The 22,083-nt window shown below is 59.4% G+C and overlaps 1 protein-coding gene across 2 annotated transcripts; it reads left to right on the top strand.

Moving 5' to 3' along the window:
• Positions 1–1,118: 1,118 nt before the first annotated feature.
• On the top strand, positions 1,119–20,342 carry ZNF687 (zinc finger protein 687). 2 transcript variants are annotated; one of them, XM_030465109.1, is made up of 9 exons: positions 1,119–1,205; positions 11,995–14,264; positions 15,714–15,892; positions 16,307–16,483; positions 16,728–16,890; positions 17,092–17,388; positions 17,611–17,723; positions 17,999–18,140; positions 18,384–20,342. In XM_030465109.1, exons 2-9 carry the CDS (start codon positions 12,015–12,017, stop codon positions 18,855–18,857), a joined length of 3,795 nt encoding a protein of 1,264 aa, XP_030320969.1. In that variant the 5' UTR covers positions 1,119–1,205; positions 11,995–12,014; the 3' UTR covers positions 18,858–20,342. The 2 variants fall into 2 exon arrangements, with proteins under 2 accessions (XP_030320969.1, XP_030320970.1); XM_030465110.1 differs by lacking the exon at positions 1,119–1,205 and adding an exon at positions 9,101–9,120.
• The last annotated feature ends 1,741 nt before the right edge of the window (positions 20,343–22,083 follow it).

Below are 22,083 nucleotides of genomic sequence, written 5' to 3'. Positions count from 1 at the left end.
TACTGGGGGGCAGAGAGACCCCCAGAGCCCCCTGTACTGGGGATACTGGACCTGGCTCTGCCTTATACTGGGGATACTGGGGGGGGTCTCTCCTCTACCGGGTACCCTGAACCCCCTGTACTGGGGGAACTGGGACCTGAGTCTCCTCTTTACGGGGGGGCAGAGACCCCCAAGTGTCCCCTGTACTGGGGATACTGGACCTGGCTCTGCCTTGTACTGGGGATACTGGGGGGGTCTCTCCTCTACTGGGCACCCAGACCCCCCCGTACTGGGTTGAACTGGGACACACGTGTTGTGGGCGGGGCTTGCCGGATAAAGCCACGCCCCCAACCGAGGCCACGCCCACCGCACCCACTACCGGCGTCCTCGCGTTGCTTCTGGTAGGCTCAGCCAATCAGTGAGGGGCGAGGCGGAAGTTGTCGTTTTTAAGCTGGCCAATGGGGTGAGGAGGAGTGCAAAGGGGGCGGGGCAATGGCTGCCATGGTGCTGACGTCATGGTGGGCGAGCCAACCAATGAAAGAGCAGAGAGACAGGGGCGTGGCTGAGTGACAGCGCGCTCTGCCAATGGGGGCAGAGATGTTTGCGTCACATGACGGGGAGGTCAACCAATCAGCTTTTAGCCCTGGAGCTGCCAACCAATGGCAGCGGCGGAGGGGCGGGCACTCGCGTAGAGTGACCAATAGGAAACAAGCAGCTGGGCGGCGCCCTGAGGGACATCCCCTGCAGCCAATCGCTGTGCAGAGCGGCGCTTGACGGACATCCCGCCAGCCAATGGGAAGCTTGAGGAGGCGGGGCGGCTTGACGAGCAAACCCTCCCGCCAATCAGCGGCGAGGCCAACAACCAATAGGAAGCGTCCTGGCGGGGGTGGGCGGAACCCATCCTTTGCCTGACACCCGCTTCCACCAATCAGCGCGCACCGCGGGGGGGGGGGCGGGTCCCGGCCCCGGAGCTCGGGGCGGCTCCACCAATGGCGAGTGCGAACGGCCGCCGCTTGCCCGGAGCGACGGCGGGAACAGCCAATGGCGAGGCGCAGCGCGGTGATTGGCGGGCCGCTCGTCCAATGGCGTGCGGGGGGAGGCGGGGCCTGCGGGCGGCGCGGCTGAGGCCGGGCGGAGGGCGGGGGGCGCGGTGCGAGCAGGAAGCGGCGGCGGGACCGGACGGGACGGGACGGGACGGAGCTGCCGCCCCCCGCCCGCTGCCACAGGTACCGAGGGACCCCCGGGGAGCTGGGGGGGGTCCGGGGCCTGAGGGAGGGCCCGGCCAGAGGGCGCCGTGAGGCCTGGGGGGAGGTGACCCCCCCCGGGGTGTGGGGGGGCAGGAGCCGCGCTGGGCCCCGCTCCGGGGGGGAGGTGAGGGGGGGGCTGGGTCACCCCCAGGGTCCCGGTGGGGTTTGGGGGGTGCGGGGTGTGGGGGTTCCCCTTGTGATTCCTCCCTCCCCCCCCATCACCCCCCTGCCGGGCTCCGGTACCGCTGAGCTGAGGTTCTGCTCGGTCCCGGTTCCACCCAAGCCCCGGGGAGGGGCAGCGGCTGCGTTCCCCCTGCCCCCCCTCACCCCAGCCCCAGGGCTGTGTCCTGGCTCTGTTCCCCTCTGTCCCTGCCCAGCCCGGGGGGGCTCAGGGTGTCCCTTTGGGGCCACCCGGGGGGGGTCTGCTCAGGACCCCCAATAGTCTGGGGCAGGACGAGCCCTCCCGAGGCTCCTCCGCAGCTGGGGGGGCTTTGAGGGGACTTGGGGGGGGGTCGGAGCTGTTCCTGGGGTCTTGGGGGGTCTGATCCCAGCTCCCTCTCCCCATCTCTGGGATTTGGGATCTTTGTCACCCCCTTACAGAAGCTCCTGGGACTCAGCTCCTGTCCTGGGGGGGTTGGGGGGAGGGGGGGACAGCGTTTCCCCCCCACCCCAATTCATCTGTAAGATCAGGGGGGGCTCCTTTGTGGGGTCCTAATTCCTGGGGGGATTTTTCTTGCTCCTCCCGAGTTGTTTGGGGTTTGGTTCTTTTGAGGAATGGGAATGAGGAGGCTCTGGGTGAGCTTTGGGCTCTCTGGATCCTCTCATCACTCCCCAGAATCCTGGGCAGAGCTTTGCTGAGGCTGCTGAGTGGGTTTAGGGGTTGGGGAGAAGGGAATCTCCCTGTGGCATCAGTTCTGGGGGGATCCTGTTGGAGCCTCGGGTGTTTCAGGGTCCTGTCCCCCACCTTCTGCCTCTTCAGGGATGGTTGTGAGGAGCTGGGAAGCTCCTTGGGAGGACCTGGTGTGGATCCAGAGGCAGGAGAAGGTTGGTGAAACCATCCTGGGTCGGGGGCTGGGTCCCCACAGGGATGAGGAGGTTCCTGCTGTGAGGTCTGGGGGTGCCCAGCAGGGTCTGGGGGGGCTCAGCCTGGAGCCCTGAGCAGGGAAATGGGGAATTCCAGGGGGGGGTTCAGCCCCTTCCTTAAGAACCTGTGGGGTGGGAGGGGGATCAGGTGTGGGGTGAGGGCCCTGTGGTGCCTTTCAGCCCCGTTCCCTTCTCTTTTCTCTGCTCTCAGCTCCTCAGGGCTGATGCTCCAAGCTCCTGGGGGCTTCCATCCCCTGCTTCCCCCTCCCCAGCTGGGTTCAGAGGGCTGGGCCTGAGGGATCAGCCCCTGCTTGTACCTCCCAGGAGGTATTTTTGGTGTCTCTGAGGAGGAAAAAAAAAAATAATAAAAAATAATACAAAATGCGTCAGCCACGTGTGGCTGGGGGGGGGCTTCCCAAAATCCCTCTTTCCCCTGAGTTTTCCTGGAGGTTTGGAGCAGCAGGAGGATCTCTGAGCTCTGCCAGGACTCTGCTCTTAATCCTGGCCCAGGGGGGCCCCAATTCCCCCTGGGGACCCCTCCCCAAAAAGCAGTGGGGGCTGTGCCAGTGTGTGCAGGGGCCTCCAGCAGCCCCCCCCAGGCTCCTTTGTGTCCCTTTTTCTGGGCTTATTTGCTTCTCCTGGGTCTGTATCCCTCCTTCTCCTGAACCTGGAGGTGTTTTTCCAGGGATTTAATTTATTTTTGCACATCTGGGTCCTGTGAGAATGAGTTAGGTGGGGAGGGGACTGGATGTTCCCTTCCCTTTGGCAGATTCCTGGTTTCACCTCTGGAATAAACTGGGGGGGGGTTTGATATTTACCTCATTGATTTTTACCTCATTTTGCAGTTTTTAAAACCAAAGCAGTGAAATAAGAAAATCACCTCCCAACCCCCAGGCTGCCAGGTGGGAAATGGATCCCAGGGTCAGGGCAGAGGTGTCAGGAGGAGACCTTGGTTCTGCCAGGAACCACCAGTGCTGGTCCTGGTCATACTGGTCAAGCTGGGAACAATCCTCTGGTTGCTTTTTTTGGATGATTTTAGGTTAAAAAAAAAAACAAAAAACCAAAACCCAACCCAAACCAGACCCAAACTTGGGTTCTTTCAGTGCAGCCAAACTGCTGGAGCTGCTCCAGGAGTCAGCAGATGGTGGAGACTCCGTTCTGGTGAATGCTTGGGAATCTCATTCCCCTGCAGCCTCTGGGGGGGACTGGGAGGCAGCAGCTGCACCAGGATGGGAACTGGGAGCTGCTGGGAGCTACTGGGAGTTAGTGGGAGCTGCTGGGGATCTACAGGGGATTTACTGGGAGCTGTTGGGAGCTGCTGGGGAGCTACTGGGGAGCTGCTGGGAACTACTGGAAGCTGCTGGGGAGCTGCTGGGGAGCTGCTGGGGATCTACAGGGGATCTACTAGGAGCTGCTGGGAACTGCTGGGAGATGCTGGGAACTGCTGGCGAGCTGCTGGGAACTACTGGGAGCTGCTGGGAAGCTGTTGGGAGCTGCTGGGATCTACAGGGGAGCTGCTGGGAACTACTGGGAGCAACTGGGGAGCTGGTGGGAGCAACTGAGGAGCTGCTGGGGAGCTACTGGGAACTACTGGGAGCTGGTGGGGAGCTACTGGGAGCTGTTGGGAGCTGCTGGGATCTACAGGGGAGCTGCTGGGGAGCTGCTGGGAACTACTGGGAGCTGCTGGGGAGCTGGTGGGAGCTGGTGGGAGTTACGGGGAGCTACTGGGAGCTGCTGGGAACTACTGGGAGCAACTGGGGAGCTGGTGGGAGCAACTGAGGAGCTGCTGGGAGCTGCTGGGGAGCTACTGGGAACTGCTGGGAGCTGCTGGGGAACTGCTGGGGAGCTGGTGGGAACAACTGGGGAGCTGCTGGGAGCTGCTGAGAGCTGCTGGGGACTACTGGGAGCTGCTGGGGAGCTACTGGGAACTACTGGGAATTACTGGGAGCTACTGGGATCTACAGGGGATCTACTGGGAGCTGCTGGGAACTACTGGGAGCTGCTGGGAGCTGTTGGGGATCTACTGGGGACCTACTGGGAGCTGCTGGGAACTACTGGGGACCTACTGGGAGCTGGTGGGCTCCTCCCTGGGGATTTGCACCCAGTGCTGGGTCAGGGGGGGAAGGGTTTGGTTTGGTTTTATTTTGTTTTTTTTTCCTCTTTCCTGCTGAAGCATTTTGGGTTGTTTTGGGTTGGATGGAGTGAAACCTGGGAGCCAGCTCTCCCCAGCCCAGCAGGCTCAGCCCCATCACCTCCCCAAGCCCTCTGCAGCTTTTTTAGATTCTCCTGAGGGAAAGAGGAAAAAAAAAAAAGCAAAAAAAAACCCCAAACCCAACCTATTCATGGAGCAGAGCTGATGTTTTGGTGCTGGTACCGACAGCTCCTGTCCCCAGCCCTCTCCCTGCTCTTCACCCTCGATCTTGTTTTTCCCTCCTGGTTTCTTCTCCCCCCGATGCCTCAGGAGGGAAGATCTGGGGTGGTTTTTTTTCATGTCCAGACCCCACGAAGCCACCTGAGAGTGGCAGAGCAAAGGGAGAACCTTTTGGTGTCTGGTTTGGGTTTGTTTTTAATTTAATTACAGCAATCAGAAATCCCTCCTATAAAATAAACCCAAAAGGAGGGGTTGGAACTCCTCAGAGCCAACAAGCAAATCCCTCAGCACCCTCCAGGCTCCACGGGAGGCACCAAGGGCCTGAGGATGCTGTGGGGCTGGAAATCCTCTCCTGGAGATCATTTTGGTGGTTTTTAACTCATTTTAAAGCCCAGCAGAGCAGGGCTGGGGCCTGGCAGATGCTCTGGGAACACAGGGGCCTCGTTTGGCTCTGAGCAGCCCCTCTGCACAGCTCTGATCTGATGTGTTTGTAGAGGGAAACCCATCCAGCCCGACCCAAACACGTTCTGCTAACTCAAAAAAAAAAACCCCAAAAATCCCGTTTTTCCTTTGGCAAGTTGTTGCTTTGGAGCAGGGTTTTGCTGCTCCCAGAAGTTCTGCCAGCAGAGGCTCCAGGTGTGGCTGGGATGGGCATGGGGGTGGCCTCAGCTCCAGGTTTTGGGGGTTTTGGGGGGTTTGAGGTTGGGGGTTTGGGTTTTGGGTGGGGTTTGGGTATTTGGGGGTTTTGGGGTTGGGTTTTTGGGTTTTTTGGGGTTTTGGAGGTTGGGGTTTTGGGTTTTTGGGGGATTTGGGGGTTGGGGTTTTGGGGGGGTTTTGGGGTTGGGGTTTTGGCTTTTTGAGGGTTTTGGGTTTTTGGGGGTTTTGGGGTTGGGGTTTTGGGTTTTGGGGGTTTGGGGTTTTTGGGGTTTTTGGGGTTGGGGTTTTGGGTTTTGGGGGTTTTGGGTTTTTGAGGGTTTTGGGTTTTTGGGGGGTTTGGGTTTTTGGAGGTTTTGAGGGTTGGGTTTTGGGGGGTTTTGGGGGTTTTGGGTTTTGGGGGTTTTGGGTTTTTGAGGTTTTGGGTTTTTGGGGGTTTTGGGTTGGGGTTTTGGGTTTTGGGGGTTTTGGGTTTTTGGGGGGTTTTGAGTGTTGGGTTTTTGGGTTTTGGGGGTTTGGGTATTTGGGGGTTTTGGGGTTGGGTTTGGGTTTTTGAGGGTTTTGGGGTTTTTGGGGTTGGGGTTTTGGGGGGTTGGGTTTTGGGGCTTTTCGGGTTGGGTTTTTGGGGGTTTTGGGGTTGTGGTTGGCACTGTCACACTTGGGTTCACCTGGGGATGGTTCCTCTGGCTGGGAGGTGTCAGGGCTGTGGCAGAAGGGGTTGGGTGACCCCAGGCAAACACCAGGCACCAGCTCCTGCCTCTGGTTTTCCCCCTTGGGAAATGGAGCCAGGGAGGGATTTTCCAGCCTTGGTTGGGTTGTCCAGCTCACCCAGCACAGTCCCTGCTTCTCTGGGGTTTCTTGGAAGGGGTTTAAAGCAGAGCAGGGATGAGCAGGGTCTGCCCATTCCCCTCGGGAAGGGATCCCCCCCTTTCCCTGTGCTCTTTTCCACGGGTGATGGGATCACCATCCCAAAATCCACTGCCAGGGCTCTGCTGCTTCCCCTGCAGGAACAGGAACATCCCCTGGCTTAGGACATCCCCACCAGGGCTGGGGCCACCCGGGGGGAAGGGGCAGAGGGTCCTGGGGACCCCCGGAGTGCCCTGGTTTGGGCGGTGTTACCGCAGGGGGTGGCACAATGGACACAAAACATCCCAGTTTTTAATCCCCTGCTGCTGCCTGGAGCAGGGAGAACAATGCCCAGGGTTTCAGGTGGCCCAGGGAGCACCCCCCGGGCAACAGATTTCACTGGGGAAAAAAAAATTAATAATTAAACTTTTGGGTTGCCTTGTTCTGAGCTGCCCAGCATCCCACTGAGCCCCCTCCTCCCTCCACCCAGGATTGAATCCCACCACTCCTTTTATCCCAAGGGTGCTGCCAAAGCTGCTCTGGGGGGTTTTAGGACACCCCCAGACCCCAAGGTCTCTGTCAAGGCTTTCATTGCTCCAGCATCACCTCCTGAGCTGGAGCTCTTCCTTTGGGGTCGGTCCTCTCCTCCTCTGGTCCCTCCTGTGCTGGGTGAATCAGGGAAGGGATCCCCTTGGCAATATCCCTGGAAAAGGGGGAGAAGGGGAGGGTGTTCCCAGAGCACCCACCCCAGCTCTGCTGCTTGCACCCTTGGGTGCCTGAGCTCAGCTCTGGGGGTCCCCTGAGGACCCCCCCCCCACGATCACCCCCTTGCTCTGAGCGTGGCACCCATCAGCTGCTGTCAGGGGGGGACAAGGTGGTGGGGTGGCCCCCCTGCCAAGGTGTGGGGCTGTGCTTTGGGATTTTTTTCCTCTTTTTTCCTCTTTTTTTTCTCCCTCCAAGTCTCCCCCCCCCTCTCTTCTCCTGCTGCAGTGTCCCTGCTGAGCCCTGACCTCGGGATGTCAGGCCCGGAGCAGGACGTGGTGCTGGTTCTTGTTTAACCAGCTTTGCCTTTCTGTCAGCCCCCCCCTCCCAACATCTGAAACCTGAGACCGTTCTCTATCCCTCCCCCCTTCAGCATTTATTTTTTTTTCCTCCCTCCCCCTCTCCTTTTTCTCCCTCTCTGCTCCATCCAGAACCTCCCTCCCATCAGGTCGGTACCGGGTTCACCTCCCCACCCTCGGGGAAGGGGTTTGCAGTGGGTGCTGCTCAGGGCTCCCTGGAGAAGGAGATCAGGAGGCAGGGAAAGGGAAATCCCAGGTGCCAGGGAGGGTTTGGGCCGTGCTGTGGAGCAGGTGGAAGGGAGTGGGACAGAGCTGTGTCCCCGGGGTGATGCTGGGGGCTCCGAGGGGCTGTGGGAAGGGGCAGCAGAGCATCTGGGGGGTGCTGAGACCACAGGGGCTGTGGGGTCCCCCAGGTTGCTTTGCTGCCCTTGGTGCTTCTCCTCTGTGCCTGCTGCCTTCATCCCAAGAAAGCAGGAGGTAAAAACACCTCCTTGACACCGAGGAGAAAAGGGGAAAAGGAGATTTGAGTTTTGGATCCACAGGTGTGGAGCGAAATCAGAACTTGTCACATGCCAGAGCCCTCCCTCCCGTGAAACCTTTGCTCCTCTCCTGACCTGTGCTGCCTCTTCTGAAGTTTGGCTGAATCCCTTCTGCCTCTTACATCAATTAACAGAGCTCATTCTGGTTCTGGAAAGCAGCTGGAAAGGTTGGAGTTGGTTCTGGAAAGGTTGGAGTTGGTTCTGGAAAGGTTGGAGCTGGAGGTTGGGTCTGGAAAGGTTGGAGTTTGGTTCTGGAAAGGTTGGAGTTGGGTCTGGAAAGGTTGGAGCTGGAGGTTGGGTCTGGAAAGGTTGGAGTTTGGTTCTGGAAAGGTTGGAGCTGGAGGTTGGTTCTGGTGGTTCCCCAGGGACAGGGGTTTGGTGAGGTGGATCCATCAGTGGCAGAACCAATCCTGCTGCCCCTGGCATCACCCTGTGCCTCAGTTTCCTCAGGTGTCACCGGGACTGACCCCATCAGGAGCTCCTGGGGACGCTGCTCTTGTGCCAGATCCTGCTGGCAGTGTTTGGAGATGGGGAGAAAAGCAAAGTCCTCTTGCAGGGTCAGCTGCCCCCGTGAGGTTACCAGCTTGTTGTCATCAGCCCTGAAAACCCTTCCAGCTCTGAAATCCCCTTTACTCTTTGGCCTCCTCTCCTTTGGGACAGCGAGGTGACACTGTTGTGTGTCACCTGGGAAAAAGCCAGTGGGGTTCCACCCCTGGCTGGCACCTTCCAGGACATTTTCCTTTTTTTTTGGTGGCACAGCCTGTTGGGAGCTGAGCACCAGGTTAAACCAAACCATCTGAACAAACCCCACCTGGTTTTATGTGGTTTTTATACTACGAAGCCACAGCTGCTTGTACCAACTTGTTCCAAACTTGTCAAACCCAGGCTTCTGCTCCCAAAACAAAGCGGAGCCAGGAGCTGCAGGACCACTAACAGGGAGGGGGCTGTGGAAAGGGAACAGATGAACACTGGAAATACCCAAGAGTGGAGCTACCAACAACTTTCCTCCCCTCCTCCCCACCAGTTGGTGGGACCAGGGGGGGTGAGGAGGGTTTGGGGGGTGAGGGGAGGCACCGAAATGGAGAAAAACTGCGCCAGGTGCCACCAGTTTGGTGCTCAGGGAATTCCTCCCCTCTGGAGTCCTCTGCTGGGGCAGTGGGATTGGACACCCCCCCACCCCAGCCCTCGTTAGGCTCATTCAGAGCAGTTGTTCTCCTCGCTGACATCTCTGCACAAAGGCTTTTTAGCAGGGGATCAGTTTTAAAATAGCTCCTAGAGGAGGAGAGAGGCAGCGATCCCTGCGGCTCCCGGCACCCTCCTCGGTGTTTTGGCATTCCCAGGTACAGGCAGCAGAGTCTGGGTTTTTTCTGGTGGGTTCCCCGTGTGCTGGTGGCCTAAGGGAGAGAGGAAGGGAGGGAGGGAAGCCACCATCTCAGGGCCTGGCCACGGGCACTTGGCTTTGTCAGAGGTTTCCTGGTGCCTGGGGAGCTGATCCCGCTCTTCACGTGGCGCCGTGACCCTTCCCGCTGGATCCGGAGGCAGCGGCGACGCAGGGGTGGGTGATGAGAGGGGTGGGAGGGCAGGCAGGACCCCAGCCTTGGGGTGCTTTCCCAGGTTGGGTTCCCCAAGGGTAGTTTTTTGCCCGGTGGCATGTCGGGGCTGCGAGTCACCACCAGGGTCAGGAAGGGAAACAGGAAAAGCAGCTTTTAAAAATAGCGAGCCCTTGAAACGGTCCCAACCTTCGTCCTCTTTTGTCTGAACTGCTCTGACCCTGCTGGGCCAGGCCGGGTGAGCGGGGTCCTGCTGCTTCCTCAGAAGGTGCCCACCCATCCCCGTTGCCAAAAACACGTGGTGGGAAACCCTGGGGGTGACCCCAAAGCTCTGGCGGGCTCTGTGCCAACCCCGTTGAGCGGCATCTCGGGGGCTTCCATCACCAGGTGGATCCCAAACCCAGGGCTGTGGGGTGGGCATGGCCAGAGGGTGCCAGGAGCACCCAGGGGTCTTTGGAGGGTGTTGGAACAGGAGGTGAGGGTGCAGAGTGGTTTGGAGCACAGAGCAGGATGTGGGGAGCTGAGAGACTTGGGGTTTGGAGCAGCCTGGGGAAGGGGAAGGGGAAGCAGCAGCATCTCCCTGGCTGGGATCTGGAGCTGGGCAGACCCCTCCCAAGGACTGAAGAAGCTTTTCCTTTCAGGGAGGCTTGGCTGCTGGAGAAGGGGATGATTTTTAACAACCTTTTTTTTTTTTTTTTTGTGGTAGAGTAAATTAAGCAAATGAGCCCTAAAGCTTGGGCAGCTCCTCCTTGCTGTGTGTCCTGGGCTGTGAGCCTCAGTGACTTTGGGGTTTGCTGTGGTTCCCCACAGTGGGATGGGCTCAGTGTGAGCTCCAGGAGCTGCTGACACGAGCTGGGATGGGTTTGCCCAGGTCTCATCTGCTCTGGCCCCAGAGCTGGCAGGTGGCATCTCCCTTCGGGTTGTTCTTCCAACACTTGTGGATTTTCATTATCTGTGCTGTGCTGTTGGAGGGCAGCAACCCAAGAGCTGCCTCTTGCCCAGGTTCCTGCTCTTCTGAAAGGCAGAAACCTGAACCTGGGAGCAGACAGTGACCAGAACTGCTTCCCCTTCCTGCCAGGGGACACGGGCACAGCCCAGGTCCTGTGCTTGTTTCATTTATTGATTGGGGACACATTTATTGACAGGGGACACAACCAAGCTGCATCCAGAGCAGCCCCTCTGGGCCTGGGTTTGTGAGCAGCAGGATCACCAGGAGCTCCTCCTCTTCATCTGGGGGCTGTGGGGTGGCAGAGAGGGGCACAGCAGGGGCCATGCCAGGAGAAACTCTCACCCACTGGGGTGTTAGGAGGTTCTTGAGTGGCCCAGAGACCTCGTGCTGCCCCCGGCCGACATCCCCTTGGGGTGACCTACAGGGAGAGTTAAAAATAAAGCTGGGCTAAGCCTCCTCAGGAGCTGTCTGTCTGGAAAAGCACCCGAGAGCTGACAGCCCAGCTAAGCCTGAGCAGGGCTGGGCACAGGAGGGACAAAGCCACCACCAAACCAGGGCTGGCAGCTGCCGAATCCCAGAGTTGGGGGGTGGTGGGCACCAGCTCCATCCAGCCCCAGGGGACACCGTGGGGGTCTCCAGAACATCCCCTCTCCCAGGGATGCTGCTGGGATGCTGCCATCAGCACGAGCCTGGAGGTGAGGGGTCTGGAGGCTGTGGAAGGGTGAGGGGGAACACGTTGTGGCCTCCAAAAAATGTCTGAGAGTTCATCCCCTGTGAGACAAAGTTGGAAAAGGGCTTTGTTGGCACTGTGGTTCAGCCAGGATGCCAAGAGTCCTTCCCTCCCTCCCACTCCTCACAAATAAGTGCATGGAGATGATGAAATCTTTATTAAATATATCTTTATAGTGACTCTGCCCTCCCCAGTGACCCGTGGGACAAGGGCTCAGATGCTGCCACCTGAAGCCACAGCTGAAGGTGCCTGTGATGTGCCACCAGGACACTCTGGCTGATCCTTTGGGACAAAGCCTGGGGGGGTTCTGCCTTAGGGGGGGGGGTTGGCACCTTCCAGGGCCCTGCCTGCCACAAACCCTGGAGAGAAGAAGGAAGGGATCTCTCCCTCCTGCAGGCAGCAGCTTTCCCCACAGTTTGTGTGTGTGGGGGGTTGGGTTTTGCATTTCCCTCTCAGTCCTCTGAGCTCGAGGTTTCTCCCCATCCCCTCCTGGGGGATCCACATCCCCCTACACTTGTCCCTTCAGCACCTGGGGTCTCCCCAACCCTCCTGCCTCTGCTTGTCCTTAGAACTCGGAGCCTTTCCCTCTGTCTGAGCCACGTCCCCCCTGGCTGCAGCTTAATCCTGGGATTTCTTCCCCAGGCTGCAGCGACAGGAGGAACATTATTCCCTTTGTCTCTGACGCAGCCATGTTTTGAAACCTGTTGCCATGTCTCCCCTCTTTCCTCCCCCACGTCTTGCAGGGCTCTTTATCCCACTCCTCTTCTCTGCCCGGGGTGGCCCTGGGGAGGCCTCGGAGCCTCGAGGGAGGGTCCCTGTGTCACCCACTGGGGGTGTTTGCTCTCCCCAGTCCCCACTCACCTCTGTCCATGCCGTGGGGTCTGCAGGGGGATTTTTGTGCCTGGGGGGGTGGCAGGGGCAGCACTTCCCACCCATCTCCCCCCACGCTGGGGGTGCTGACGCTCCTCTCCTTGCTCCGTTGCAGCCTCTGCCACGTTCCCCACCATGGGTGACATGAAAACCCCGGATTTCGACGACCTGCTGGCAGCTTTTGATATTCCTGACATCGACACCAACGAGGCCATCCACTCCGGCCACGAGGAGGGGGACCCTCACATCAAACAAGTCCCCGGGGAGCCGGGACCCCCCGACCACGTCCTCCCCCACGCGGACATCACCGCCGTCAGCGTCATCGTGAAGAACACGGTCTGCCCCGAGCAGCTCGATGCCCTGGACGGGCGAGGGAAGGACGGGCACCTCATGGGGCCACGTTTACTGCAGAATGGCTTTGGGGCCACCGAAATGCCCAGGTCCCCCACCTCCAGATCGGTGGAAGCTGTGGCGTCCTCCAACGGGGAGTGTTGGGTGAAGGAAAAAGGCCCCAAACCTCTGGATATCTTCTCCCATTTTGGCCCCGACCCCAACGAAGACAACGCCGCCAACCTGATCGACAGGCCCCGGGAGTGTAAGCCCAAGGAGAAGCCCCTCGCTGTCCCCTCCCTCTCCCCATCTCCCACCCCCTCTCTGGACTGCAAGGAGCCCTTGGGAGAGCGTGTGGAGAACCTCCCCCCAGCCTTCCCCCAGCCCTTCGAGGCGGGACAGTCTGGGGGTGCCAACGGGTCCCCTCCTGCCATCGCCTGCATCAAAAAAGAGGAGTCTGACTCGGAGGAGCTGGGCCGGGAAGCCAGCCCCAAGGGTTTGGCTGCAGCCTTGGGTGACAGTCCCTTGGAGCACCTGAAATCCGTCACCGTGCGCTACTCCGCGGACGATTCTCCCATCGCCTCCTGGCCCGGTTCCGACCCAAACCTGGACAGCAGCACCAGCAACCTGCCCGAGGTGAAGCACTCGCCCGCCAGCCCCCAGGAGCCTTTCTTCAAACCTTCCTCCCCCGTGGTGCAGAGCCCCAGGCTCCTCACCTCTCCAAAGCAGCTGGACAGCCTCGGCCTCAAGGAAGAGCAAGAAGTTCTGGAGAAGTCGATGGGAAGCCCGCAGAGCATGTCCAGCCCTGAGGAAGAGGAGGAGGAAGAAGAAGACAACAACAACGATTCCCCTTCTTCCAATTCCTCACGGCCTCTGAAGGTGAGGATCAAAACCATCAAGACATCTTGTGGCAGCATCACCCGGACGGTGACCAGGGTCTCCTCAGACTCAGAGCCGGGTTCCACCAAGGGCCCCTCCGAGCAGAGCCTGCCCGAGACCTCCCTGGAGGGTGCTGCTTTCTGCACCTCGGCAGAGAAGGACGAGGGGATGGCGCTGGAGCTGCCCAAGGAGAAAATGGAGCTCTCCAGCCCCTTGAAGTCCGTCGAGGGCCCCAAAATTGTCAGCGTTCAGCTGGGCAACGGCACCAAGTTGAAGGGGACCGTCCTGCCCGTCTCCACCATCCAGAACGCCAGCAGTGCCATGCTGATCGCCGCCAGCGTGGCGCAGCAGAAATCCGTGGTGCTGCCGGCGAAGGCGGGCAAAGCCGTGGCCAAGAACATCATCAACCTGGTGCCCCAGACCCTGCCCAAAGCCGACACCAGGACCAACATCAGCACCGTCACTCAGACCACCACCGTCACCACCACGGCCAACCAGAAGGTCAACGGCACCACGGTTGTCATGGTGCAGCCCCAGAAACCTTCACCGACCGTCGCCGGCACCGTCATCTCCAGGAGCCAGTCCAGCCTGGTGGAAGCCTTTAACAAGATCCTCAACAGCAAGAACCTGCTGCCCACCTACAAACCCAACCTCAACCCCCCAGCTGACGCCAGCCTGGCCCTGCCACCCTTCGGCTACCGCTGCCTGGAGTGTGGGGACTCCTTTGCCCTGGAGAAGAGCCTGGCGCGGCACTACGACCGGCGCAGCATGCGCATCGAGGTGACCTGCAACCACTGCACCAAACGCCTCGTCTTCTTCAACAAGTGCAGCCTGCTCCTGCACGCCCGGGAGCACAAGGACAAAGGGCTGGTGATGCAATGCTCCCACCTGGTGATGAGGCCCATCGCCTTGGATCAGATGATCGGGCAGCCAGACATCACCCCCTTGGTCTCCGTCGCCTCCATCCCCACCGGGAAAGTCACCGGCGTGGCTCAGGATGCCTTGGCCACGGCCAACGGGGCTCAGGACCTCCCAATCCTGCCCCTCAGCACCACCTCGGAGCAGACCAACTACAGCTGCTTCAGGTGCCTGGAGTGCAAAGAGCAGTGCAAGGACAAAGCCGGGCTGGCAGCACACTTCCAGCAGGCAGTGACCTCGGGGACCACCAGCAGCACGGTACAGGGCAGGGGGTCTGGGGGGAGTGGGACCTCAGAACTCCTGCAGGGACGTGGGGAGAGGCTCTGGGGGACTCCAGGTGGGATCACCCACCCAATTCCTCCAAAGTGAGGGGCTGGGGCTGGGCTGGTGCCATCAGGAGGAGGGAGAGAGCCATGGCTGAGCTCTGCTGCTCCCTCTTTCTTTGGCCAACCTGAAGCACAAACAGCCTGGAGAAACCAAGGGGGTGTTGGGGATTTCCCCCCCCCTGCCAACCTTGGGATGCTGTGTGTGTGCCCACACCCCCTGGTGTGTCAGCATCCAGCAGACACAGGGTTAACACTGCCCAGGGGGTCCTTGAAAAGGTGAGGGGGGGACAGAGGGTCCCCCAAGGAGCACTGTGTGTCCCCCCCTGGGCACAGCTTCACCTCTCCCTTTGTCCTGAGATGTTCAGCCCCAGCTTCCTCTGCAAGGAATTTGCTCTTTCCTGGTAACTGTTTCCATCCACACTGTGCAGAGGCTGCTCTGAAGGTCACCAAGAGCCCGGGGATTCCCACCTTTATCTGGATTGTCTGTTTTAGCAGCAGGAATTCTTGCTCCCATCCCCTCTCCTCACCCTGGTGTTGATGGAGGGCTCAGGGATGTCCACCCTGGGGTGGTGGCAGGAGGCAACACTTCTGAACAACCTTTCTAGCCCAAAGTGGGCAGAGTTCAATGTGGAGAAGCTGGCAGAGCAAACCCTGTTACCAGCAGAAGGACTTCTCCCCAGACCAACACTCCCTACAAGCAGATTTATTATTTTTTCTAATTTAGAGACCTGGAGGCTTTTCCTCAGCACAGGAGGGATGGCTAAAGCCATAAGCCACCATAATCCCCTTCCTCACCTGCCACCTTTCATCCTCTCTCCCTTCCCCACCTGCCCCTTGTTCTTGGGCTGCTTCAGGACCCCACGCTCCCTCCTCTTGCCCTGCTCCCCAAATCCCCCTCAGGTCTCTCTGGGGACCCCTCTGGGTGCCAACAGCTCCTGTTGGAAGCCCCATCCTGTTTCCTCAAGTCCTTGTCAGCTTCTCTCCCCAACACCTCCGTGTCCTGGCATGGAGTCAGCTACAATTTGGAGGGATTTAGGTTGGAACCCACCCCCTCTCCCTCCCTCCCTCCCTCCCTTGCCAGGGGGCTGTGCCCTGGCCCACCCTTGGCACTGACCACATCTGGGACCCCTCTGTGATGAAACCCCTGGAGGGGGCCCCTCACCAGCCTGCAGAACACCCTCCATGATGACCCCCAACCAGGCACAAGCCGATTATCTCCTCAAACATTCCCTGCTGAGTCCTGGCACTTCTCTTCCCCCCCCTCCTCCCCACCTGACACGTGGCTGGGGGCCCTTTGGGTGTTGGGTTTGGTTTTTTTTTCCTTAGCCCCATCCATCTGGGATGGAAAAAGGGCTGAGCCTCTGTCCCCTCTGCCCCCCAGGTTTGCACAACGTGTCCCATGATCATGTCCAACCGCTGCAGCTTCAACGCCCACCAGAGGATGCACAAAAACCGTCCCCCCCACGTCTGCCCCGAGTGTGGGGGGAATTTCCTCCTGGCCAACTTCGAGGCCCACCTGAAGGAATCCTGCCTGCACTTCTCCCGACGCGTGGGCTACAGGTAGGACCCCAGATCTGCCAGCTTGGGGGACCAGGGGTGACACCAGGACCCAAGGGGACAGCCCCACGCCGGGGGTGGGTGCAGGGCTGAGAGTTGTGGACTTTTCCCCTTCTCTGGCTCTCACCCCTTTATCCCAAGGGAATTTTCCTCCTCTTGGGACCTTCTGGACACCGGGTCAACCTCAGGCAGTGTCAGACCCCACCATCTTTTCCACCTCCTAATGGGCAGGACTGGTTGCTCCAAACTGGAGCCTTCCTAGAGCCCAGAACTGGTTTGGATCCCAGTCTCTGCTGGGGCGGGGGCTCTTCCCAGATCCCGTGGTTGGACAGGGAGCAGTGGGAGGCTTCGTGCTCCCATTTCTCTTGGCCATCAGCACTCGGTGTCACAGCTGAACTCCAACCTCTTCACTCCCAGGTGTCCCAGCTGCGCCGTGGTCTTCGGTGGGGTCAACTCCATCAAGTCACACATCCAGACCTCCCACTGCGAGGTGTTCCACAAGTGCCCCATCTGCCCCATGGCCTTCAAGTCGGCCCCCAGCGCCCACGCGCACGTCTACACGCAGCACCCCGGCTTCAGCAACCAGCAGTCCAAGTGAGTGCAGTTCCTGGTGAGCTGAGGACTCAGCAGGAGCATCCCTGGTGGGTGTGGTGCTGGGGGAAGAGCTCAGCACCAGCTTGGGCAGCAAGCAGCATCTCTCTCCTTTCTCCTTTCTCCTTTCCCACCCCTTGCTGTGGGGCTGCTCTCAGCCCTCGTGCTGAAGGGCTTCCTCCAGGTTTCTCTTGGTCCAGCCCCGGGCTGTGCTCACAGTTGTGGTTTTTTTTTTCCCCTCTAACAGAATGATCTACAAGTGTGCAATGTGTGACACGGTCTTCACTCACAAGCCCCTGCTCTCCTCCCACTTTGACCAACACCTGCTCAACCAGAGGGTCAGTGTCTTCAAGTGTCCCGACTGCCCGCTGCTCTTCGCCCAGAAGCGCACCATGCTGGAGCACCTCAAGGTAGGGCCGTGCTGGGCCTGGGGCACTTTGCACAACCCCTGGAGATCAATAGTTGAAGAACTGTCCTGTGCCTGAGGTTGGCTTTGGGCTCTCAGTTCATCAGCAGAGCCCTGATGTCTCTTGTCCCCCCAAAGCTTGAGGAGATGAGGATGAGGGCGGGCAGCCAACACCTTTGTCTTTGTCTTTGTCTTTGCCTTCCAGAACACCCACCAGCCCCAGAAGCCCAAGGAGGACCTGGCAAAGAAGGCGTCTGTCCTGCTGACACCAAAGCAGGAGCCTGTGGAAACCCCCGTGTCCAAGATCTCAGAGGAGTCTTCATCCTCCACGGAGGAGGACGAGCCCCCCAGCTCCCCGGAGCTGCGCAAGACCAAGCGGAGCCGCTTCCAGCGCAAGACGGTCAACAAGTCCAAGGGCAGTGGGTGGACCTGTGGGGTTTGCCACTCCTGGTTCCCCGAGCGTGACGAATACGTCTCCCACATGAAGAAAGACCACGGCAAGGTGAGGAGGAGGCCAGGGGGGGTCCCAGCTCTGGCCCTGCCATGCGTGGGCAGGGATGGTGCGGGGCAGGCACCGCGGCTCCTCCGGGAGCATGTCCTGGGTGTTCCTTCTCCTCGTGCAGCCCGTGGGGTGGGCACGGAGAGGAACCGTGAGGCAGCACGGAGCCCCCCGGGTCTGCCAGGTCCCCTCCAGCTCCCGTGTGGTGCTCTTTGTTCCTTGCAGTCAGTGAAGAAGTTCCCGTGTCACCTCTGCGAGCGCTCGTTCTGCTCGGCCCCCAGCCTCCGCAGACACGTCCGGGTGAACCACGAGGGGATCAAACGGGTCTATCCCTGCAGGTACCCCCAGCACCTCCTCCTGGGGGAGGCTTTGAGGGGGGGGAACTCGGTTTTCTTCCAGCCAGGCTGATGGGGGGAGGATAAAGCTGCAAGTGGTTGAAGTGCCACAAGTGTCATGGAAGGAGGAGGGACCGGGAAGGACTCTGGGGTTCTGCACCCTCTGGAGGAAGGTGGAGGAGCCCGCTGGGGGTTGGGATGCCAGAACCAACCCTGCCCGGGGCTGGGGCTGTGCTGGGGGTGGGCTCCTCGCTTCACCCCCTGCTCTGGGCCCCCAGGTACTGCACCGAGGGCAAACGGACCTTCAGCAGCAGACTCATCCTGGAGAAACACATCCAGGTGCGACACGGGATCAAGGTGACCGACCAGGCCAAGAGCCAGGAGGTCGTCATCGCCCGGATCGGAACCGGAGCTACGCAGGTACGGGGGGCTCTGAGCTCCTGGGGGGCTCTGCCTCAGCCTCCGGGGGAGGAAAGGGAAACATCCCCTCTTGTCTGGAGCTGCTGGGGGTGAAGGCTTCGGGGTGGGGGTCACGGACATGTCCAAGGCTGTGTGGGGTCACGGGCAGGGGTGCAGCTCCTGGGAGCAGGTTGGGAAATCCCTGGGGCTCTGCCAGGAGCTTCCCCATCCGTACTCCATGGGAAGCTTCTCCTTCTCCTGCAGGTGTCGGGCAGGAAGCGAAAGCTTTCCTCGGACGAGGGCGATTCCTGCAGCGAGGAGCCCGACAGCACCACCCCCCCTTCCAAAACCCCCAAGGGCGACCGCAAGGCCCCGTTCCGCTGCCGCAAGTGCGGGTACCTGGCCAGCAGCTCCGCCGAGTTCCAGGAGCACATCCCCCAGCACCGGACTGACGAGAGCTCCCACCAGTGCCGGGAGTGCGGGCTCTGCTTCACCTCCCAGGTCTCCCTCAACCGTCACCGCTTCATCACCCACAAGAAAAAGAAAGGGACGGGGGAGGTGGAGGAGCCGGGACCCCGCAGCCCCCTGGAGGGCAGCACCCAGCACCCACCCGACGGAAAACTCTCCTGCAAGGTCTGCGGCCGCTGCTTCGACACCCAGCTCAACCTCAAGACTCATTTCCGCACCCATGGCATGGCCTTCATCCGAGCCCGGCAGAACGCCAGCCCCGAGAACTAGAGACACCACCCCCCCCCTGCAGAACCAGCACCAGAACCGGCACCAGAACCACCCCCACCCACCCCGAGCTCCCCCTGCCTCCTCTTGGCCTTGGAGAAAGGAGCCGTGAAGAGAGACCAGAGCCCGGCTGGCACCCCCTGGGTGGGTGGGTGGGTGGGGGGCTCCACAACAGCCCCCTCCCCCCTCCTGGGTTGGCAGGTGAAAGGAATTTTGGAATTTGCAGGAATTTTGGAATTCTGGCCACTAGCTTGTTGAGGAGGAGAAGGGAAGAGCCGGGACCTGCTGCCCCTCTCCTGGGGTGACCAAATGGTTTGGTGACTGCTGGGGACAGTGTCCTTCCTCCCGTGGGGATGAGGAGGGGACAGGGACACCCCCACCCTGCAGGGACCATCCCCTCACAGTGTCACTGCTCTGCTTTTACCCCCTACACCCCCACCCACCCCCCCTCCTCCAGGACCTGGGGGACACCAGAGGACACACACGGTGGCTGTGCTGACACTAATGTCACAGCAAAACAACAAATTCCACCTTTTCGTTTGGTTTTGGGTTTTTTGGGTTGTGTTTGGTTTTTTTTCCCCTTTTGAATGTTGCTGCTTTTGTATTTCACTGGGAGAAGCTGACCCCCTGCAGCAGCCCAGCCCCCTCCTCACAGAGACCCCCCTCCCCAGCCCTTCCTTGGCTCCAGCCAGACACACCACGTCCCTTGTCACCTTCCCTTGTGCTCACTGGAGGTGACATCGACCTTTGGACACTCCGTGCCCCAGGACGGGCACACTCGGGGCCTCACCTGGCAGCAGCCCAGGGAAAAGGAGATTTTTTTTTTTTTTTGGTTTGGCAGCAGAAAATAAAAGACCTGGGGGTGAGATCAGCACAAGCCCAGTGGCTCTGTCACCTCCCGTGGCTCTGTCACCCCCCGTGGCTCTTTCACTCCTGGTGTCACCACGAAGCCTTTGCAGGAGCTGAAGCTGCTGCTGGATCCAGACCAACCCCTGCTGGTGAGTCCTGGGGGGCCCTTCCCAGGGTGCAGCCATTGATTGCCACCCCCCCCTTCCCCACGGACACCCCCTCCCCACGGGGGGGATCAAGGGTTTTGTCACCCCCTCCCCACGGGGGGGATCAAGGGTTTTGTCACCCCCTCCCCACGGGGGGATCAAGGGTTTTGTCACCCCCTCCCAGGTTCTGCCCCACAGCCCCGTGGGGTCTCGCTCATCGCTGGCTCCCTCCCTGCAAACTCCAACTTTATCTGGGGGGGGGGGAAAGAGGAAAAAAAAAAATACAGGAAAAAAAAGAGAAAAAAAAAAAAAAAAGAAAAAAAAAAAAGAGCCAGAAAAGAAACTTTCTGCTTGTTCTGTTTGTTTAGCACCTGTGCTTGGGGTAGGGTGTTTGTGTCAGTAATTATTCCAGTGACTTCAGCTCCTTGTGAATAAATAAATAACCTCTAACACCCTGTGGAGTTGTATCATACACTGAAAGTGACAAAAAAAACACCAAACCACCAACCTGCTGTTGTGATTCGGGCTTTTGTTTTTGGTTTTATTTCGTTTTTTCTGGCGTGGGGAATGCTGGCTTGCTGGGGGGGGGGGGAATCTTTTTGTTCCCCCCCTTTTTTTTTTCCTCTTTTCCTCCTTTTTATTTAAATTGGAGGGGGGTAACTCCTCCTCCTGGCTGCACACAACAGCTTTTAAAATAAAAGGAGAAAATTAAAAATGAAAGCAACCAGCAGTTCCCACAGCCCCTGGGCCAGGTTTCCCCCCCCCCCAACCCCCCCTGTGGGGGTAAAGGTGTAAATGATGTTTAATACTAGAGAAGAACCTAAAGTTTCTCTGAGTTTTAGAGGAAGGAAACAAAAAAAAAATAATAATTGCTTTGTAATCTCTTGGTTTTCCAGCACTTCAGTGCCTTTAGAGCGAGTTGGGGGCCATGGGGAGGGGGGGGCAAGGGGGGGGGGCTGTACCTGGGGGGGGGGGTTTGTGCTGATGCTACATTCAAACTCCGGGCACTGCGAGTGGCTCTCAGGTATCCTTTATTCTTGTAGTAATAATGCAATTAAACTTTTAGTGGTTTAACCCCTGCTGTGCCCTGTCGTGCTTACCTGGCCCCAGGAGGAGAGGGGGGGGAAAGTTGTGTCCCCCCCCCCCCCCCCCCCCCCAAGGGTGTTGGTCCCACCCCAAAATGGGGGTAGAAGGGTCCTGCTCCCCCTGTCCCTGCACCCCCAGGGTTGCTCTGAGTCCCCCCTCCAATGTAAATTTAGGGTTATGGGGGGGGGGGAACCCCCCAAACGAGGGCTGTGATTGCCTCTTTGGGGTGCCCTTGACCTGAGGACAACCCCCCCCCCCCCAACCCTCCCTCCTCAGTCCCCAGTGAATCCACCCCAGGTGGTTCCTGGCCACCAGCAGCCCAGGGTTTGAAAATAGAATTGTTGTGTTTTTTTAATGCTAAATAATCAACATGACAAATAATTAATTAGTGCTAAACAAAGAGCCCGAGGACTTTACGGCCGGCGCTGGGCACAGGGGGGGGGGGGCACCAGGAGCTACAGCCACAGAGGGGACAATGGAGGGGACATCTCTTGGGGGTGTCACCATCTGACCAGCAGGACTTGGAGGGGGGGGACACAGGGGGTGGTCGCTGCTCTTAAAGGAAGGGGTGGAGGGGAGGAGGTGGGGGTACAGAAGGGCCCCCCCAGGAGGGGATGGGGTTGGTAGGGGGTCCCCTGGGGAGGCTCCGGGCTCCCTCCTGCCCTCCTGGACCATCCCCGGAGCTTTTGCTCAAATCCAGGAGGGCAAACTGAGACCACTCCCATCCCCCCCCCTTCCCCCCCAGCTGGTGAGGAAAAACAGAAATTATTGAAAAAAGAAAAAAAAAAAAAAAAAAGGGTGGGGAGAGGTAAGGGGGGGAGGGGGGGGGTGAAGCTTCACAGTCCCAAAGTCTTGGAACAGAGTCAAAAAAAAGAAAAGAAAAAAAAAAGAAAAAAGGAGATTGAAAGCAAGAGGCAGCACCGACCTCCTCCCCCCCCCCTGGGTGGGCACTGACCCCCCCAGGGTGGGCACTGAACCCCTCCCAGGGTGGGCACTGAACCCCCCAGGGTGGGCACCAGCCTGGAGGAACCCCAACCTTGGCGTACCAGCCATGGGTGCTGCAGAAGGAGGGTGCTGGAGGGGTGACCTACACTGGGGGGGGGAAAATGAGGGTGGGAGGGGGTGTGAGAAACAAAGAAAGAGGCCCC

This window comes from Calypte anna, chromosome 25, assembly GCF_003957555.1.
Source record: "Calypte anna isolate BGI_N300 chromosome 25, bCalAnn1_v1.p, whole genome shotgun sequence".
Taxonomy (NCBI): domain Eukaryota; kingdom Metazoa; phylum Chordata; class Aves; order Apodiformes; family Trochilidae; genus Calypte; species Calypte anna.
The sequence above is the reverse complement of the archived record's forward strand: the minus strand, read 5'-3'. Positions and strand labels throughout refer to the sequence as shown.

What these genes read in the sequence shown, in the direction of transcription:
- ZNF687 (XM_030465109.1), top strand. Translation starts at nt 12,015, where the DNA reads ATGGGTGACATGAAAACCCCGGATTTCGACGACCTGCTGGCAGCTTTT. An exon ending in TCCCGACGCGTGGGCTACAG is followed by an intron (nt 15,893 to 16,306) that starts GTAGGACCCCAG and finishes CTTCACTCCCAG; the next exon opens with GTGTCCCAGCTGCGCCGTGG. An exon ending in TCGGAACCGGAGCTACGCAG is followed by an intron (nt 18,141 to 18,383) that starts GTACGGGGGGCT and finishes CTTCTCCTGCAG; the next exon opens with GTGTCGGGCAGGAAGCGAAA.